Consider the following 20,894-nt stretch of genomic DNA (forward strand, 5'->3'; position numbering starts at 1 on the left):
TCAGCACTGCAGTTTCCTCAATTTTATTCTCTTGCCACAGAGGTCTCCTTGTTAAATACTCGTCTATTTAGCACAACACATTTTCAATGTGGCCACAACTCATGCAACAGCAATGCAGACATCCTTTAAAGTTAAAATGTAATGTGATGACTCCCAAATAAATGCACTCAAACATGTTTCTTGCAGCTATGTGAAGTTCCTCTGTTTCCTCCTGACCAAGGGATGAGGGCTACAGAATATTAGATGTGTCAATTCTTTCTTCTTCTCAGCTGCTGCTTGTTGTTCAGTTCAGGCCTCACCACAATAATGTAGCATTTTGGGAAGAATATACACCCCAGTAAGCCTGCACTGGAAGCTAAGATGGAGAAGATCTCCACAGCCACCATGTATTTCCCTTTTGTGCTCAGATAGGTGGGAACGAAGGGCAGCCAAACACTACAAAAGACCAGCATGCTGAAGGTGATGAATTTGGCTTCATTAAAACTGTCAGGCAACTTCCTGGCTAAGAAAGCTACAGTGAAGCTGACAATAGCTAGTACACCCATGTAGCCTAAGACACAGTAGAACATGGTGACTGAGCCATCATTACATTCCAGAAGGATTTCTTTAGTCATTGAGTGCATGTCTAAATCTGGGAATGGGGGAGAAGTTGTCAGCCACACACCACAAAGAGTGGCTTGAATAAAAGAGCAGGAGGAAACAATGGAGAGAGTCTGTCTTTTCCCCACCCATTTCCTCATGGGTTTGGTGACCGTGAAAGCAAGAACCACGGTGGTTGTCTTGGCCAGCACGCAAGAAACTGCCACTGAAAAGATGATGCCAAAAACAGTTTGTCGAAGGAGACAGGTCACCTTGTCAGGCTGACCGATGAAGAGCAGTGAGCAAAGGAAGGAGAGGGAGATGGAAATGAGGAGGGAGAAGGTGAGGCTCCGGTTGTTGGCTTTGACGATGGGAGTGTCCCAGTGCTTAATGAAGATGCAAAGCACCAAAGCTGTGATGAAGGAAAACGAAAGAGCCAAAGTGGCCAGACTGATCCCCAAAGGCTCTGTATAAGACAAGAAACTGATGCATTTTGGAATGCATGAATCCTGTTCTAGGTTTGGGTAATGATCTTGTGGACATGGAAAGCAGTCGTCCATATCTGAAAAAGAAAAGTTTGGTTTCTGTACATGGCAGAGTTATGTGCATTGCACTAAAATTATCAAGATAGCATTACAACAATATGAATGAGACTTTACAGGTTCAAATCTGGCAAAGAATTAAGTGGTCTCCTCATGCAATTTGTAAGATGCCAAACTATGGGATGTTCCATGGGCCACCTGGGTCTTTATGCCCACCTCCATTTTAGAAGCTGAGTCCTATGACCGAGGGTGGCTTCTCTTCAAAGATATTATCAGTTAGAAGTATGCAGAATATTTCTATTTGCCTTTCTGTTTTAGCTTATACACTTTCAGCAGTCATTCTCTTCCTTTCCATTTCTGTTATCATCTCTCTCTTTCTTAGGTGGAAAAAAACACCTCCTGAAAGTACAGGATACCCTTCCACTTCCTCTCTTATCCTGCTTTCAATCCACTCCTCGCAACATGTCAGTTTGCATTCCAACAGCACTTAGCATATTCTGTCCTTATTGGTCTTGTCTGGGAGGTTGCCTGTGCAGGTATTTTTAAAGGGATTTTGAAGTTCTGAAAAATGTAGCATTCCCAAAGCAGACTTTTCTATCTCCATTTTGTGTGTGGTTCATGTCCTTGCCCCCCACCCCCAACATAATGATTGGCACATGTGGGGCTGTGAATCCTATTTTTATCTACATAATGACAAATGTAAGGTGCTGCCCTCATGTCATTAACCAGGCAGAGGGCTTTCTTGATAGTGGTGCCCGCCCTGTGGAATGCCCTCCCATCAGATGTCAAGGAAATAAATGACTATCTGACTTTTAGAAGACACCTCAAAGCAACCCTGTTAGCGAAGTTTTTAATGTTTGATGTTTTATCGTGTTTTTAATATTCTGTTGGGAGCTGCACAGAGTGGCTTGGGGAACGCAGCCAGATGGGTGAGGTAGAAAACAATCAATCTATTATTATTATTATTATTATTATTATTATTATTATTATTAGTGGTGGTTAGACTGGATGGCCCTTCTAACTCTTTGATTCTAACCATCCTTAAATTCTACATAACCTTTCCAATTGATGGTTAGTGACCCCATTAGTGTCCATAGACTCTGGACATGACTTCCTTACCTGTTTGGTTGGAAATCTTCCCTTCTGAACATGGAAGGCAGTCATAGCAGCAAAATGGCATCCCTTCCTTCTTTGCCTTATGATAACCCAAGGGGCAATTGTCATTACAAAGAGAAAGAGGCTGTGCCTGTCCACAGATGAAAGAGGAGGATGTTTACTAGATGGTGAAATTCTGCAGTGTTACAGTGTCTGCCATGTATGCTTCAACTGAAATCCCTTGGGGTCCCTCCCAATGATAAAATTCTATGATTCTATCTCATGCAGGACAGCCAATCACTCTCAGAAAAGAGAGAGCCATGCTTAAAATAATTTTCCCCTTACACTTTACAGTGATACCAGTCCTGTTTGGTTTGTCGTTTCTGTGATATTTCACTTGTCCAAGCTATTCTAGTACATTCCAGATGCTGGGTGAGTATGGAAAAAGAGGAAAAAAAATGAATATTGATGAGCCCCAGCCACTCTGGGGAATCTTGGGCCAGACAGCCTCACCTTCTCACCCATGAAAGGCAAACCATCTTTGGGGTTGGAGATTTGGCCAGTCTTCTCTAAACACATATTTCAATGTGAGGGCCATGAGGAACCAGCAATAACTGGAACAACTCTTATAGCGCTCAGAGTGTGGTTGGATTATTCCTATGGGGTATGATGGGGGTCGTGTATCTATTGCCTCATGCCAGGTGGTTAACACTCACTTTGGAGGTGAGGTTGAGGCAGTTTAATAAAATCAGATCTTCAATGCAAACACCTTTGACTCTTTAATAAATGTGTAAACATTATTGAACTCCAACATTTATATCTCATCTCGTTATACTGGTATCCATGTGGAAATGTGTTGAGTTTATGTTAGGTTTCCAAAGTAGCAATACATCTGGAATTTAGAATGCAGAGGCTTCATAGAACCTTTTCTACTACTGGTAATACTTATCCATAGGATAAAAAATGGGAACTCTATGCACCATCTCATATTTTGGAACACATTGAAATGCAGGTTACTATAATTTCCTGTCCCTCCGATGCAATTGGTTGTTTTTGCTTGGTTATAGTTTGCTTATAATTTTAAGCCTATTTTTATTCATTTTTTGTGTTTATACTTCTACATTTCTTGGTGATGTTTAGAAGTATGTTCAATGTATTCCTTGTAGTTTAATCCTTGATTACAACCTTTCAGGACAAATGTCTTTTTTAAAATAATAATAATAATAATAATAATAATAATAATAATAATAATAATAATAATATTTATTAAAATTTTCAAGGGTTACAAAAAGCAAAAATAAAAACAATAACACCAAACAAAAACAAAACAACACATCACAACAAGAGAAAGAGAAAAAAAGAAGAAGAAGAAAACAAAAAAAACCACAACTAATCTTCCCAACTTATTTTTCATTCGTTTATTTCCTTGACCTCCTCACACCTCCCTTTTTTGTATTCTAATTCAATTATCTATTTCAGCAAATACTTTCCATCTTTTCTAATTTTTGTTCTGTAATTTATCTCAATATAATGTAACTTTACTTTCCCTCCTTTCACCAATTTTTTTCTCCCCCCCTTTAACCTTATTTTAACATTAAAACTAAAATGCTTGTATGTGTTTAACTCCTTATAACATTTCTGCTAAATCCATAAAATATCAATCCATCATTTTTCTATCACTCATTAATTTTGTGATATTTCTATATATAAACTTTAAGTTTTCCAATCTTCTTCCATCAACTCCTCTCCCTGGTTTCGGATTCTGCCAGTCCTTTCTGTCAATTCCATATAGTCCATCAACCTGGAGATCTTATGTCCGAGGCTCTTAACTCTTTTCCATGTCCCTTCCGCAGATCTTCTTCATACTCTTTAAAGCTAGAGAGCAAATCTCGAGAGAACTCCATCCTAACATTACTTTTATACCTTCTGGACAGTTCAACCAAATTTCCACAGTTGAAGCTAGGGTCTGTACAGTGTTTCAGGACATATTTCAAGATTCCTCCAGATCCAAAGGCCCCCAAAACTTCAATCTCCTTCAAATCCAAGTCCATGTCCCAAAAGTCAATTAATCCCTGGATAAAGAGATCTTTCCAACTTTCCTTCTTCAGTCCAAGCCAGGATCCAATCCTCAAAATCTGGCTTTTTCTAGATTCAATCATAAAAAGCCTCGATTTATAGTCCTCAGTTTGCTTCTGTAGAACTAAGGATCCCGCTTGTGTTATTTTAGGTTCAAAAACAATGACTTTCTCCTTTTCCTCCACCATTTGTTCTGCCAAGATAGGTTCCTGTGCCAGGTCCTGAATTATTTCTGTGTTGGTGCTTGCTTGTCTCATATTAGTCACTTTCTGTTCCAAATTATCCATTTTAAAAGTCATATCATCCATCTTTTTATGAATCTCTTCCAGCAAATAGTTTGTCTTGCATAATGCAGTCAAAATAACTTCTCCTATCAACATTTTGAATGGTCCAAAGTCAATCTCTGGTTCTCCGAATCTTTATCTTGCTGCTGGAGACCTCCCAGTTACACTCCTATAACAATTTCAAAGGCTCCCTCTAGAGGGAAACAGTCTCCACTTGTATCATTTCTTTCAAGCACAACTCAGGCAATAATCATAGTTTCAATTTTCAGTTACTTTTTCTCCATTTTAAATGCAGAAGAGGACAATGGAAACAGTATCTTGCTCTTATTTTAGCTAGCTGTCAAATCCGTTCTGTCAGTAAACTTTCCCCAAGCGTCATCTGGCAGCCGTTCCCAGGTTGAGAGCTGTGGTACTTTGATTTTCCCCTCACACCTGCAGGCTTACTAGGTTCAAAATTCCCCCCTCTTCACCTGCTTCCAAGGGGGTTTTTGTATTTTTAACCGATGGAGATTTAATCCTTTATCAAAAGCTTTCAAAGACTTTAGCTTGTAATGTCTTTCTTCAGTCTATTTACAAAAGTGGAAGGCAGACTTCCTGTTTATGACCTTCCCGCTTCAGCGCCGAATTAAGGTACTTAAAAATCCAATTTTCCGTTCTACTCACGGGTAGTTGTTTAAAATCCAATTGTCCACAGGAAAAAGCCAGTGCTCTCCAGCAACAGCAATGCGGCTTCACTCCGTGAAAGAAGCAGTCGATTCAGAGCACCACACCGCTCACCCCACGTCGCTCTGGATCCCCTAAACAGGGTTTCCCCATGAGTAGGGGAGGCGCAAAAGGTGCCAGCCGAATCCCAGGTTCACAGGCTTCTTCCACCTGTGATTTCAGTGGGTCTCCGCCTTCGCCATGGCGGTCAGACCCTGTTTTTCACAGAGTAAGTTCCTCCCAATCGGAGGAGCTCAGCCATTGCCGGAGGCGCCAACCCGGAAGTCCCAGGACAAATGTCTACAAATTCTTTAAATATTAAAGTTTTCCAAGGAGAATATTTTATTTGATGAAAAGAAGGGTTTGGATGGGTGACATCACCCAACTGACACAGCAAAGAAGACTTCTGCACCCATGTCCCCATGTGTACACTAAAGCTATAGATGAGCAGAGCTATGCCAGTATCTGAACTGTTGAAAATTGAAGATGGGACTAATGAATAGCCCCCAATACATGAATGGACCTTACCTGGTTAAACCTGTTGGGCCACACAATGGCTTCCTCAGAAATAGTGAGCACTTCTTCTTGAGGAGCCATGGCGTCTATGCTTCCAACTTTGACTCTGCAGAAAGACTGGTTTGGGAAGGTGAGCCAATTCATAATATCAAATCCAGCCTCTATCTCACCATTTTCATTGAAGGATACTTTTCCTCCAGCACTAGTATTAAATGAGATGCTTCTTACAAACTGGTTGAGCTAAATTGGCAAGGAAAGAAATAGCAATTCATGAGGAAATCATGGGGATTTTGATGAATCTATCTAACGAAAAGTTTGCCCTAAGAATGACTAAAGCTGGATCCATCCAAATTCAAATTTATATTAAGATTTAGAAACAAAAAATATGTCAAGTAGACATGCATAGAATGATTCCTGCCCTCCGCCCATCAGCAGAAGGAAGAGACAGGAACAGATTGATCCATGGTCTCTAAACCAACCCTTATGAGGAACGGTTGAAGGAGCTAGACATGTCTAGCTTGGAAAAGAGACTGGGAGCAGATATGATAGCCATCTTCAAATAATTGAAGGATTTCACATGGAAGATGCAGCAAGATTGCTTTCTCCTGCCTGATTGAGGGAGTTGTCCCAGATTGAGGGAGTTGGGGATGTTTAGCCTGGAAAAGAGGAGACTGATGGCCATCTTCAAGTATCTTAACGGCTGTCTAATGGAAAATGGAGCAAGGTTGTTTTCTCCTTTTCTGGAGGGTAAGACCTGAACAAATGACTTCAAGTTGCATTAAAGGAGATTCTGACTAAACATCAGGAAGAACTTTCTGACAGCAAGGGCTGTTCAGTTGTGGAATGGTCTCCCTTGGGAAGTTGTGGACTCTCCTTCCTTGGAGATTTTTAAGCAGAGGTTGGATGGCCATCTGTCATGGATGATTTATCTGAGATTCCTGGGTGTTAGACTAGATGACTCTTCAGGTCTCTACAAACTCTATAATTCTATGATTCTATGCTCTTACGTTCCTACATTCTTAGTGTGCTCAGAACATTACCTTCCACAGCTGTTGACTCAGAATCTTCATTCTTCCTTCATCCACCATTGCTCTGTGCTTGAACCTTGATGAATGCATGGCATGCAATGCATGTGCCACAGCAAAGACAGCAGTGTAAACACTGTAGCTGTGGCCCGTCATGCTCATTTCAAAAACAGAGGCAGGCAGAGTCTCCAGTTTCTCCCTTCCAGTGCAGATTTTTCCATTGTCTATGTCTGTCATGGGATTGAGGAAAGAACATTCAAATGCGTCTCCCCAAAACTCTCTGATAAAGTCATATTGGTTTCCTGAAGAAGGTTTTATCATCTGAAGAAATTTCTGGAATCCTATTACCTCCTTAGAGTGAACGGCAACGGAGATAGAACCATGAAGGAAATCTATGTCCCAATTTCTTTGAAAGGAAACTGATGTGAAACCCATCTGGGATGTCATAATCCAGATTTTACTTTTGTCATTTGTTGATCTACCCCAGTCAGTATAAACAGGCAACATTCTCAAACCTACCATGGTATCAATTTCACCATGAACGATCATTGCATTAACAGTGCTATTCCTGATAACACTGCATGTTTTTATTGCCTCATCAATTTTCTTATCAAAGTCATTGGAGTAAGATATTTGGGGCATTGATAAAATGAAGTCAAAGCAGATGTCTCTCTGAGCAAACATGGGAACCACTGTATGTATGAATTTCTCTCCGTTGTCATCATGTGCAGATAACACCCCAATCCATGTCCACCTGAAATGAAGCAGTAACTGAAGAATCCCTTTATATTGATGATCCACATCTGGAAACATCTGGTGGTAGAGGACAGTCTGACTTTTCTTATTTATCACTGGAGCAGTGCCATAGATGAACTAAGGAAAATAGGGGGAAATCAGTGTAATTTAGGGTTAGACGGGATGTTTTTGGACTCCAGTTCCCATAAGTCCCAGTCAACATGGCCAATGGTCAGATACTGTGAGAATTGTTTTTAGAGGGCAAACATTTTGGCTGTGCCTGATCTAAGGATTGTATTCATTTTAAGGAAATACAGCCTTCTGAATTCAAAAATAACTGATCTTAGTTAACTTAAATGTTTCTTTTTAAAAAAACAACAACCCACATTTATTCAAAAGTTACAATACAGTTACAATACCAGGCATTTCCAAGGAATATGTCCCCTCCACAGAAACCTCAGTGATGATGGTGGCATTAAAATATCCTGTTCTTCTTCAATAAAAGAGAAAAAGGGAGACCAGATCGTGTTAAAGGAATCTTCTTTGGAGATACCTTTGATTGTTTGCCGATGGAATGTTAAGTGTTTCTGACATATAGCATAAGTCATACACAGAGGTGATTCTTTGTCTGACTTAATTGGCTATCACCCATAACCTACATGCTTTTCATAAGTGGAAGACACCACATTGGCTAATCCTACATTGGCTAATCCTATAGGTCTTATAGTGAGGTGGACAGAAAGTACATTGGGATCTAATGGCAGATCTTGCAGGTAAGACTAGATACTGGTATGCTAGTGCAACCATAAGCATGGCCACAAGTGTGTCAACAAGTCTTCGCAAAGCACTATAACACACACACACACCAACAACCCCCCCCCCCAAATGCTCCCAACCACTGTATTCTCTCAATAAAGGTTCACCCCTTAAAACATTTAAAGGGACAACCTGTCAAAACTTCCACTGTTAAATATGGTATTTTGGAAGCAATTCCTATTTTCAATGTACAAATCAATATCTGAAACCAAGGGATGTGGCTGATGCTCTCATAAACTCTCCAGTTCCACACACATGTATTACCTGTGGAATCTTGTAGATGCACAGGATGTCTGCCATGTGGAAACAAACTTCAGAGGTGGGTCCCCCAATGACAGCTACTGGATTGTTGACATTATCACATTTGTAGTTAGGAATGAATCTGCCCTGGGTGGAGAAGACCTCCAGTGAGGCTTGATAGGTCCATCTTGGATTGAAATAGCTATTGTAGATATGGACGCCCAGGGTGAGATTAGGCAAAATCTTAGGATTTCCGTTAAGCTCCTTTACAGCAAATATTGAGGCTAGAATATGTTGGTAGATCTGAATCATTGATCTGTAATCAGAAATATAAAGAAATGCTGTCATGCAGAGGGGGATATTTGCCATATTTGTTTACAAGCACTACCAGTTTCTGCTTTGAAAGTTAGCAGTTAACAGAAGGATCTCTAAAAGAAATTCTCTTCATTCCAGTTTCTCTATAGGATTGTAACATTTCTCCCCAAATTCTGGAGATTCGAATTACTTTGTGTTCTTTCTAAAATGGGACCGATATATCTAGAATTTAACATCCTCCCCCTTTTTGAACAAAAAGATTATTATTTCGGGATTTTGTACACATTTGCAAACATTTCAGACATAGGGAAATTGGTGGGGTGGGGGTAGGAGGTGAGTAGAATGTGAGTAGAATGGATGCCAATAGTATGTGTGATGTATATAGCTTGTGTGAGCGCGCACACACAGGGAAAATGTAGAAGTTATAGTTAAATGGGAAAGAAATGGAAATATACAGTCTTTGACAAGGCAGTTAGAGCTCAGATGCAGGCACAGTTGATAACACAAAAATCAGAGCACTGTTACTCCTCTAGAAGCATTAAAAGGTAAAGGTAAAGGTACCCCTGCCCGTACGGGCCAGTCTTGACAGACTCTGGGGTTGTGCGCCCATCTCACTTAAGAGGCCAGGGGCCAGCGCTGTCCGGAGACACTTCCGGGTCACGTGGCCAGCGTGACATCGCTGCTCTGGCGAGCCAGAGCCGCACACGGAAACGCCGTTTACCTTCCCGCTGGTAAGCGGTCCCTATTTATCTACTTGCACCCGGAGGTGCTTTCGAACTGCTAGGTTGGCAGGCGCTGGGACCGAGCAGCGGGAGCGCACCCCGCCGCAGGGATTCGAACCGCCGACCTTTCGATCGGCAAGTCCTAGGCGCTGAGGCTTTAACCCACAGCGCCACCTGCGTCCCTCTAGAAACATTGCTATCCCATAAATAAGTTCTGTGGATAGGCTTTTTTACCAAATGGGTAGAATTTAAGGTGGCTCACAAGGGTGGTCGCCACTTCATTTATTTTATGGCATTTTGCGCAAATGGCTATCAGTGACCATGTCCAGCTGCAAAAATTAACAATCTGGGGTAACCTACTATTCTTCCCCCAAAGCCAATTAGCACTGAAATGAAATATTTTATAACAGTCCCCCACCCCACCCCGCCAAGGGCCACTCGCTGATCTAACACCTAGATGAGTAGGGCTGGAGCAGGACTAACATTTGCTAGCTCTTTTTAATTAGAAAATTCTTCCAGAAGGAGGCTTGTGATACTGGATCCTTGTCTGGAATTACTAAAATAAAAATGGGAACTCGATGGAGATGATGTGGTATTTAGTTAGGGAAGGTGTGCCATTCATTAAAGAAAGGAAAGGTGGGTTGGCTTTGAACTCCACCTATCCACTGGACTTAATAAGGACAAACTTGTCATGGGAAAACATTGAAGGAAACTTACAGGGTGCCATCAAAGAGGTCATTAGAGGGACGTTCTCTGAAACTTATAGAGTTGGAAAATCTGTATATATGAGACATAATACCAGCAATAATGAGGTCTCCTGATTGGTAATGCTTGTGAAGAATAGAAAGAGGGTCACTGACGTCACATTTGATGCTGGGAACCTTAGACACCACTTGAGGCAAAAACACTAGCACCAACATTACAAACGCCACTATCTTGCATAAAACAACCCCTTTTGCATTCCAATACACTTGCCAATACATTATCCTTCTCTGATTCCGATGATGAGTAGCACATCCTTATATAAGTGGCGGCCCAGTTTATCTATGTTTCAAACTGTGTCTCAGTGATCAGACTGACTGAGTGGCGATATCTCTAGCTCCAACTTGGAGTGATGCAGGGGATATTATAAATGTCCTTTAGTCCTGTTGCTTTGCTGAAGAAGACAGAGGATAATAATCACCAGTCATAAAATTACAGGGTAGATAATAATCTCTTGCTGTTTCTATGAGACGTTGCTGAAGAAAATATGCTTATCACACCTCAGCAAAATTTGCTCCCAGCCCTCCTCCTTTCAGTGCAATGACTGACATCAAGAAAAGATTCTCAAGATAATGAGACATCTGTATTTGTAGGTGCATGTCGCAAATTGAGCCCATTTGTCTGTTCTAGTTCAGCCTTGTTGGTGCTGAAATCACAGGCTCATTATTTCAAGACAGAAGATTGTCCAAACTCTGCAAAGAGCTGTGTGAAATTTAATACTAAAAAAATAACCAGTGTTCATGCCAGTAATATATTTGGTGGGGATTTCCACAACCTAGACAGCACCACAGAGAAGGCCACATCCTATTTCACCTCAGAACGAGCTTCTCCAGACATTGGGAAAACAAGAAAGGCTTCTTCCAGTCTTAACTGATTGGCATGTCCATAAAGGGAGTTAAACTTGATATATAGATATCAAAACGATTACAGCTTTATATGCTACAATCAGTACTTGGAATGATGGGTACACATACCCCTAAACATTTTTTGAATCAAAGTTTGGCCTCATTGTTTGGCAGTATTTCAATATGAGTAGAAAAATGAGAGTACCCCCTAAACATTTTTTAAAAGAAAAAAAAAGCACTGGATGTCGCTAATGTATATGTAATCAGTGCAGAATGGTGTTATTGTCAGGAGCTCGTCCTACACTCAAGTAGGACCCTGGCAGACACACATGCCCCACTGGCATGTTCTCTCCCTCCTGGTCGATCGTTCGGGAGCTTCAAAAGCTTTCTTCTGTCCGAACATCACAGCGACTGATGCCAACAGACAACGGCACACTTAGGGATCCGCAGAGTCTTCACAGTTTGCGTAACAGACCTCAGCAACTCAGCATTTTGGCTAATCTACTTTATTTACATATAAACACACACGGAGCACTGCAACATGGCTCCCTCTCTCTCTAGCATCAGACAGCAAAGAGAAAAAGGACAAAGGACAATAGTTCCTCTTCACGGAACACAGTAAAACAAATATCCTGTCTCCATCACTTCCCACTCTGTGGAGTCAAAACATACACCTTCATGTGATAGACAACAATCCCATAACTGCAATCATGGAGCAGGAATTCTAACAGTTATATGGTTGCACCTCACCAAACATAAAATGCTAGCAGACACATTTGACAATAGCTGCAACTTCCAGTTTGTCTTCAAAGGTAGCCTCAAAAAGAGGGTGCTATGGAAATCTAATTGGAAGGTTACCAGAGCATGGATTGTTGTGGAAAGGCAATCATACGGATTACTGTGACAAGGTATCAGTATGATGAAAAAAGCATGTGAGGCACTGAACAGAAAACATGTAGCAACAATGATGGGGATAATCAAGTCCACAATAAAAGACGGAAGCAAAGTATAAATTTAGAGGTCAGGAGAGATGAGAGTGATACTGTGGAAGGAGAATAAAATAAAATATTTTTTTTAAAAATTGAAATTTGTGTGAGAAGGGCTGAGCAAGTGAAGGTTGGAATGTGAAGCTTGTGTTTGCAAGAGAACCATGAAAGGGGGACAGAACGAAACATGCAAAGGAGCTGTTGCTTTAACTGTTGAGAAAGAAAGAGGAAGGCAAAGATAAGAAAGCTGGCATGCCTCATGATTAAAGCAGTATAAACTAGTAGAAGGAAGCATTGACATACACAGACATAACTGATCCTTTGCTCCCACTTGATTGTAAGTGTATAACAGCTTGTGCAGTTTTTATATTTGCTGTGCCACCCTTCAGCTACTTGCCAGTTGAGGTTGTGTTGCTGACATTTCCAGCCCAATCCGAATAACTTTATTGTACTAGCCACTGGCCATGACAAATCTGAATCAAAAAGAAATACCAGCAAAAGGGGTGTCAAGCCACAAATAATAGTCTCTATTTAGATCTCCCTTACAGTTCAATGCTATATTACCCAAGGTCTTCTTTGTGATCTTTTTGGCCACCAGAGCAAAAAGGGCAACTCTGTGAGTCACTGAAGCATTTGCATTGCTAAGAAGCCATAGGACCTTCTCTGCCAAGGAGAGACATCCTTCTTGCATGGATAGTAGGGTGGGGAATTGCCTCATGGGTCCAATGTATACTGAGCCATATAGAAAATAGTACAAGGTGTCTTTCACCTGCGGTTGCCCACATGTACAGAGTCTGTCTTCGTACAGTAGTACCCTGTTATATCGTCCATCTAGGACAACGGAGGGCATAGCTTGAAAACGGAGCTTAGTAAAAGCAAATCTTAGTGAGTCTGGAGGCTTGCTGACATTTGGTGTCTGAATGAATGAATCTTTATTTGTGTCAGCCATCGGCCACAGCAATAAAAGAACAATACAATATACAAAAAATAGAAATAAAAAGTCAATTATATAAAATATACTTTAGGGTTTTGGATCAATAGTCAGATAGTGGATCTTATTCTGATTGCCCCAGCTAAAAACCTTGCAACCATTGTTGTCACCTGCTCATCTTGATCTGCCAAGAGAAAGGACACTGGGGCAGTGTCTAGGCGACCCAGAATGGACAATAAAAGAGGGGTGATAACCTCATTCCTCAAGTCTTTATAAAGAGTGCAAGCCAGAAGGACATATGCCACCGATTCAGTACTGCCATCTCCACAGGGACATAAGCATTTTTCGTGTGGAATCTGTTGGAATCATCCCTCAAGTGCAGCTGAGGACAATATATTCAATATATTCAAGTGTGTCTATATTTTAGAATTGCTTGGTTATGCAGGTAGGGTGCCAGCGAGTCGAAATGGGAAGGTGGAAAAAAGTCATACCATGGGCAAAATTTCCTTATTGTGGCCAAGTTGTTCTGACATTCGATATCATTTAGGTGCTGACAAATGAGACTGTTTGCTTTACTAAAACCCAAAGTGAGTAGCTGTTGTGATGATAAACCACAAGAGTGAAGTTTTTGATAGACAATTTTAGTCCAGATGCTCTTGTGACAATCTTGCAGCACTAGGGATATTAGACTGGGGGGATTTGAGTTTAGGCGAAGCCAATAGTTAAGTGTCCTACGCCAGATCAGTAATTCTACCGAGGGAAGATTAGCCTCTAGGTGCAATGATGCTTGAACCACAATATTTCCCCGACAATATTTTCATCATCTGATTACACCACAAAAGCATGAAAATTAATCCTAGTCTTTACACAGGTCGCTGAAGAAATAATGCAAGGGGCTTGCTGGATGCTTTGTGCTTTTTAGCAGAGTTAGGCTTTGTTCATATCTCGTTGCCTTCATGAAGCGAGAGCGTGGGAAAAAAGACAAGAGAAAAGTTGTGATCTTTGGGAATAATGGGACACAGCAATCTAAAATGTGACATTCAGAAATTATAGTTGGATGCTTCTCAGCTTTGAAATTCCCAGCCAAAAGGCATTTACCTAAACGTTTTATTTGGTTCTTAGTTCATTCGGGGGTTAGAATTTACAAAAAAGCAGGAAAAGTTGTTGAACGGTATATGTTTAGATTTCGATTGCTACTTTGCAATTCCACCTGCAAGTGGCAAAACATGGGGGAGCAGTGGTTGGTGTAACAACTCACCCTGGAGCAGAAAATATTGGTTAAATGGTCCTGCCCAAAACCATTCAAATATCCATGGTGATGTTTTGCTTCATTGGCAACAGGATGGGTGATTCAGAGGAAAGTCACTGTCTTCATTCTTCAGCCTGGTCTGGGACCTTTTTAAACCAATGTTTCTGTAGCAATGGGGGCTTTCCGGGAGTTTCTTTTCTGATGGTCTACTGAAAGACTATCAGCTCTGATTCTAGGGCACACCTTCCAACATTTTCTCTGATGAAAACAGGGACATTTCTCTCATTCATTCATTCATTCATTCATTCATTCATTTCTACCCCACCCATCTGACTGGATTGCCCCAGCAACTCTGGGTGGGTCCCAATATATATATATATATAAACATAATAAAACATTAAACTTTAACAAACATCCCTATACAGGGCTGTCTTCAGATGTCTTCTAGAGGCTGCACAGTTACTTATCTCCTTGCCTCAGGAGTCGCATAACTCCATAGTCTCCAACATTGATGAAAATAGGGACATCCTATGGAAAAGCAGCACATTCCAGGATCAAATCAGAAACTGGGGTGGCTTCTGTAAATCCAGGGCTGTTGCTTGAAAATAGGGACACTTGGAGGTTCTGCTAGGGTCCCATTCGAACCCCAAAGCAGCAGCATAACTCAGGGCCCCCTTCATCCCCAAACGAACACTGTATCCCATAGTCCCAACGATCCTCGTGATTTCTGCCGAAATTGTTGTCTAGGGGACAACACACAAGGCCTCGTTCTCGGGATTCACAGGATGGCCTCACTGAACAGCCCTCTCTGTTCCAGTCAACCTGCAGGTTCAGAGAGAAAGAGAAAAAGCTAAACAACACAATGCAGTAGACTCTGGGGCGCAGCTCCTAAAAGAGTTTCTGAGCACCGGAGGCCACCTAAACCCTGGATGCGGATTAAGCCCTGGCCAGGCCCAGTTTGATCTGAGAAGTGCAGATGGCTTAGCTATACTGCTTAGTTCAAGTATTTGGGGAGTTTGCTTCTACTGACTGCTGGATCACCCATCTGCATAGGTGACCTTGTTCCACATCTGAAGGTTGGCTTATAAACTGCTGAAAGTTCAGAATGTGTAATTGCTGTATTGGAATCATTTACTGTGCTTACCTGGACCCCTCCTTTCCCACTGCACATATCATTGGTTCCAACTGCCTTGGGATGCAGAGAAGCAGGGTCATCTGTTCTGGGAGTTGTGGCAACATCTGGGCCCCCTACCCTTCAAACATTATTAGACGTGGGTGGCACTGTGGTCTAAACTACTGAGCCTCATGGGCTTGCCAGTCGGAAGGTCAGTGGTTTGAATCCCCATAATGGGGTGAGTTCCCATTGCTCTGTCCCAGCTCCTGCCAACCTAGCAGTTCGAAAGCACACCAGTGCAAGTAGATAAATAGGTACTGCTGTGGCAGGAAGGTAAACGGTGTTTCTGTGTGCTCTGGTTTCTGTCTTGGTGTTCTGTTGCACCAGAAGCAGATTAGTCATGCTGGCCACATGCCCTGGAAAGCTGTCTGTGGACAAACACTGGCTCCCTCGGCCTGAAAGCAAGATGAGCCCCACAACCCCATAGTTGTCTTTGACTTTAACCGTCCAGGGGTCTTTTGCCTTTTTTACCTATTGGAGTGACAAAACCTGACAAATTCCATATATTTCTTAATTGCTAGTAGGCTGCTCAGATCCATACGATTGTAGGGATAGATGAGGAGGAGTGCTGGAGATTGCCTGACCAAGTGGCCTCCAAGGAAAGTTCAGGAGAGGACAGTTTGGACCCAGGTTGGTGGTGGAGGGAGACAGGACACAGTCCAGAGGAGGAAGAGAGGTGCGGAAAAGTGGAAACTGGGAGTCAGGAGGATGAGGAACAGGGGCAAACAAGCAGTTGCCCCAGCCCTGAGCAAGGACAGGAGACAGACCTAATAGAGGTGGCACATCTCACCTGGGGATCAACATAGGTGGTTCCATCTCTCTCTCTTTTCCTGGATTTTCTTTTCTTCACTATGATTATTGTGACCACCAATAAACAGGCAACAACGGGGAGAAGAAGAATTAACATGAACTCCCAACGTATAATTTGTCCAAGGCCACCTGCAATGTACAATAAGGGTCTCTTGGAATATACTGTAATGAAAACTGTAGCATAAAAAAGATTTTGGAATAAGCGATAAAAAAGACTCAGCAATAACACATTGTCAAAACTGAAAATTGTCCAATAGCACCTTAGAAACCAAGTAAGTTTGTTCTGGGTATAAGCTTTCATGTGCATAAGCTGGGGATAAGCTTTTGTGTATCTGAAGAAGTGTGCATGCACATGAAAGCTCATACCAATAACAAACTTAGTTGGTCTCTAAGGTGCTACTAAGGTCCGTATAGTTAAAGCTCTGGTTTTCCCAGTAGTGATGTATGGAAGTGAGAGCTGGACCATAAAAAAGGCTGATTGCCAAAGAATTGATGCTTTTGAATTCTGGTGCTGGAGGAGACTCTTGAGAATCCCATGGACTGCAAGAACATCAAACCTCTCCATTCTGAAGGAAATCAGCCCTGAGTGCTTACTGGAAGGACACATCCTGAAGCTGAGGCTCTAATACTTTGGCCACCTCATGAGAAGAGAAGACTCCCCGGAAAAGACCCTGATGTTAGGAAAGATGGAGGGCACAAGGAGAAGGGGACGACAGAGGACGAGATGGTTGGACAGTGTTCTCGAAGCTACTAACATGAGTTTGACTAAACTGCGGGAGGCAGTGGAAGACAGAAGTGCCTGGTGTGCTCTTTATCCATGGGGTCACGAAGAGTCGGACATGACTAAACGACTAAACAACAACAACAACAAAAGGTGGTACTGGAAGGATTTTTTAAATATTTTGTTTCAACAAACCCTTCCTTAATGTTAAAAACCATGGGTGTAGATCTGACCCTGGAGGTTCCGGAAGAACAGAAGAAGAGGCCACAGGGGGCCTATCCAGTCCAACTACATGCCTCTCACTGGCAAACCAGATACTTTCAATGGAAGCTGGCAAGCGGGACCTGACTCCCGCTCCCTTCTATTATTCACTGCCTGCCCAGAGCCATTTCCTTGAAGGCCACACCTCAAATCACTTCCTTTGTAGCTAGAAAAAAGAAAGGTGTGGGTGTTAGTTTGAACAGCTTGTTTTTTTAGAGAGAGAGAGCAGTGGCAGATATAAAGTGTGAGTATCTTCCTGCAATATTTATTTTTTACAGATTCATTTGTCTTTATTTATGTGAATGGGGGAGGGAGATGGGGAGGAGAAGGGGTGAGGGCCATAGCTCAGTGGATGAAGTTCACAGGCTCAACCCCTGATGGCATCTCCAGAAAAGGGCTGGCAGCAACTCTCAGCCTTAAACCTTGCAGAGCCACTGCCAATCAGTGTAGACAATAGTGAACGAGATGGTTTGACTTCGTGTAAGGCAGTTTCCTGTGTAACTGAGAAATGGTGGGTCTTTTCTGTGCTTGTCACAACAACTATGGAGGTTTTTCATTCCTGTTTCCATTTAGTTTCAAAAAACACAAATGCTCTGCGTGCATTCTCCTTGATTCCATGGTTTTTAGAGATACCCCAAGTATTCACCACCCCAAGCAACGCCTTTCAGAAATGTGGGGTAGGGGGAAGAATACATTTCTCACCTCTATCACTTGTGCAGATTTTGAGAATGTCAACTGAGGTTTCCTTTTGATCTTCAGAACTGCTGACCATGCAGGCGAACCTGGAGTCATTAGAACCTTTTCGCCAGGAGACACGGAGATCCCTACCGTTGTGGGAAAGCTGGTATTCACCTGAACCTCCAGCTAAGGTCCTTGGGGGATTCCCTTTTCCCCAGGAGATAACAAACTTTTCTTCTGTGGATGCAATGCACTGCAGGGTCACATTGCAGCCTTCTGGAGTCTTGGAGATGTTTTGGGGGAGTATCTGAGGTGCTGGCACTGGCTCTGTTCAATACAAACAAAAGTTACACGACGTTTGTGCTTCAGTGGCTGCCACTAACTGTGTAAGGCAGTGATGGGGAACCCGATGCCCTGGTTCTCTCTAGGTGGCCCTTGAGACTCTTTCAAGTCTGCACCCATGTACACCCTCTGCTCCATGCCCCCACTCACTCAAGTGCTTTTTGCCTTTCTGAGATGTATCCTTCAACACTGATAACAACGCTTGCTTGGATGGAGGATAGAGAGGGGTTCATGAATCTCTCTCTCTCTCTCTCTCTCTCTCTTTCTCTGTGTGTGTGTGTGTGTGTGTGTGTGTAGCCTACTCAAGAAAGGTAGAAGGCACATTTGTTGCTCTGCCAAATGTTGCCTTTGGCCTGGAAGAAATGTGGCCTCAGAATGTGTGATCAGATCCACCACAAACTGATGTCCAAACCAGTGCCTGAAATTTATAGTCCCCCACCCCCCTGACATAAGAAGAGTCTGCTGGATCAGGCCAGTGGCCCATCTAGTCCAGCATACTGTTCTCACACTGTGGGAAACCGACTGTGCTGGGCCCGGGGGTAACCCAAGCAACGCAGTCCAGGTCTGGTCCCAAATCCAAGGATTCCACGAGGAGTCAGTCCAACAGGGCCAAGGCTGGAAACTGGGCTAGGTCAGACACAGGGTGTCAGGCAGGTTCTAGCAAACAGCAACGTTGCTCCCACAACCTGGGGCGGAGTCCAGCAGCCTTTTATCTTTGTCGGGTAACGGCCAGTCCTGATCCCCCGGTGACTCACCTCCCTGTCTCACCCAAAGGTGAGCTCTCCTCCTGCAAGTACTCAGGTCTCACATTCTCTCAGACCTTAGTCTCTGAAGCTCAGAAGACATTGGTGGGTTACCAGACCCAGAGGCTGCCTCAGCCCCCCCCCCCCGACCCAACCAGTAGTGGAGCAGCTGCAAGTGATGGCCCAGCTGGAGGCAACGAAGTCATCCCCGCATCTGGAGCCAGGGCAGGCTCAGGCCCCTGACTTGGCCCAGCTGGTGCTTGTTGCAGGGGAACCTGTGCAGACTGGGGCTCTTCAGAATCAGGCCCCAGACTTGGTTCAGCTGCCGCCTGAGGCAAAGGATCTGGTGTGGACTGAGACTCTTCTGATTCCAAATCTGAGCCTGAGTCCCAGGCCATCACAACCACAAACTGATGTCCAAACCAGTGCCTGAAATTTACAGTCACTCCTTGACATAAGAAGAGTCTGCTGGATCAGACCAGTGACCCGTCTAGTCCAACATACTGTCCTCACACTGTGGGAAACTGACAAGCGCAACAGCCCTCTCCCCTCCTGTGATTTCCAGCAACTGGTGTTCAGAAGCATTACTGCCACCAAGTATGGAGTGGTCAAGGTTGGTGGCCATCACAGTCACCTCTGGGAATGAGTTCCATCGTTTAACTACTCTATATGCTGCAAGGACATGTCGTTCATTCTTGCAGCTGAAATTTTCCCCCACCCTTGACATGTCCTCAACAATCTCCTCCCGATATCCAGTAGACGATCTCTGGCTTCTCCAATTTCCCCATCTCTGGACTCACAAAGCTTACCATTTCTGGGATGAATGACGTCCACTCTTCCTCCCTGGACTCTCTTCACCCGATGGGTTGGATTCTCTGCTGCTTGACTTAAAGTTCCTTTAGGGAGACAAAGAGGGTGGGAAACATTGTTCAGGGCTCTGTTTCGGGTCCCCTATTGCTTTTGCGAACTGAATTTCTCCCTCCCTCCCTCCCTCCCTTGCTTCCAGCGCTGAAGGATTTACCAAAGGCAGAGAAGATCAACAGATGGAAGTCAAGAAGGATTAGCAAGCTTCTGTGAGTGACTTTCATGGCCGGTTCTCTCTGGGAATGAAGTGAGCTTTCAGTGTTTCCTGGAGAGGCGAGGAGGAGAGAGAGGTTGGCTTACCCCAACTGCAGTCCACTGCTTTGCTATCTGCAAACTACAACACAGAACAGGTGCCAACGAAGAAACTTCCGCCAAGCCGTTGCAAATAAATGTAAGGCTAACGACTGGGAAGCCATAAAAATGAACCATGTGACATACTTGCTCTCCCATAAAATCACTTTACAAGTATTTAAAAGTATGAGTCAAGGTTAAGTAACACCTAAATTACAGTCAGGCTAGCTATCCAATGAACAAAATGAGTTCTTTAGATCTGCTTTCTCTCTCTAGTCCTTTTAGTGATGCTGTGTATCTTTCTGTCCTGTTTTAATCTCTAGCATTATCAATTATTCTTGTATCTGCCTTATTGCAGGGCAGATTCGAGGGTAAACCATACGTGGAATGAATCTGCCCCTGCGGCTTGATGGAGGTAGAAACTGTCTCTCATGTCTCGTTATGCTGCCGTTTCTACGGGGATAGACGCTCGGTATTTATCACTCCTGTTATACAAAAATCTCCAAATGGGTCCAAACTTAAATGTCTAAAACTCCTGGTAGAGGACAAGGATCTAGAGATTATGCTAAGGGTGGCCAAATTCTGTGCGA

The 20,894-nt window shown here is 43.0% G+C and overlaps 1 protein-coding gene across 2 annotated transcripts in view; it reads right to left on the minus strand.

The window, feature by feature from the left end:
• Positions 1-20,473, minus strand: part of LOC307205699 (uncharacterized protein) — a 330,448-nt gene extending 309,975 nt beyond the window's left edge. Inside the window, exons 1-5 of one of the 2 annotated variants that reach the window (XR_013834053.1) lie at positions 20,171-20,473; positions 19,959-20,045; positions 18,089-18,391; positions 16,385-16,533; positions 14,817-15,242 (exon numbers count right to left, since the gene is read on the minus strand). Coding sequence is in view for 1 of the 2 variants with exons in the window: in XM_079958440.1 (XP_079814566.1) it covers positions 15,048-15,242; positions 16,385-16,533; positions 18,089-18,391; positions 19,959-20,045; positions 20,171-20,237 (801 nt within the window). In the remaining variant the exon portion in view is untranslated. Of the gene's footprint in view, positions 1-13,962; positions 15,243-16,384; positions 16,534-18,088; positions 18,392-19,958; positions 20,046-20,170 lie in introns of those variants that run through there. The other variant, XM_079958440.1, reaches the window with a different exon arrangement.
• Positions 20,474-20,894: the final 421 nt, after the last annotated feature.

The sequence above is a fragment of the Podarcis cretensis genome (assembly GCF_951804945.1).
Source record: "Podarcis cretensis genome assembly, chromosome: 16".
NCBI lineage: Eukaryota > Metazoa > Chordata > Lepidosauria > Squamata > Lacertidae > Podarcis > Podarcis cretensis.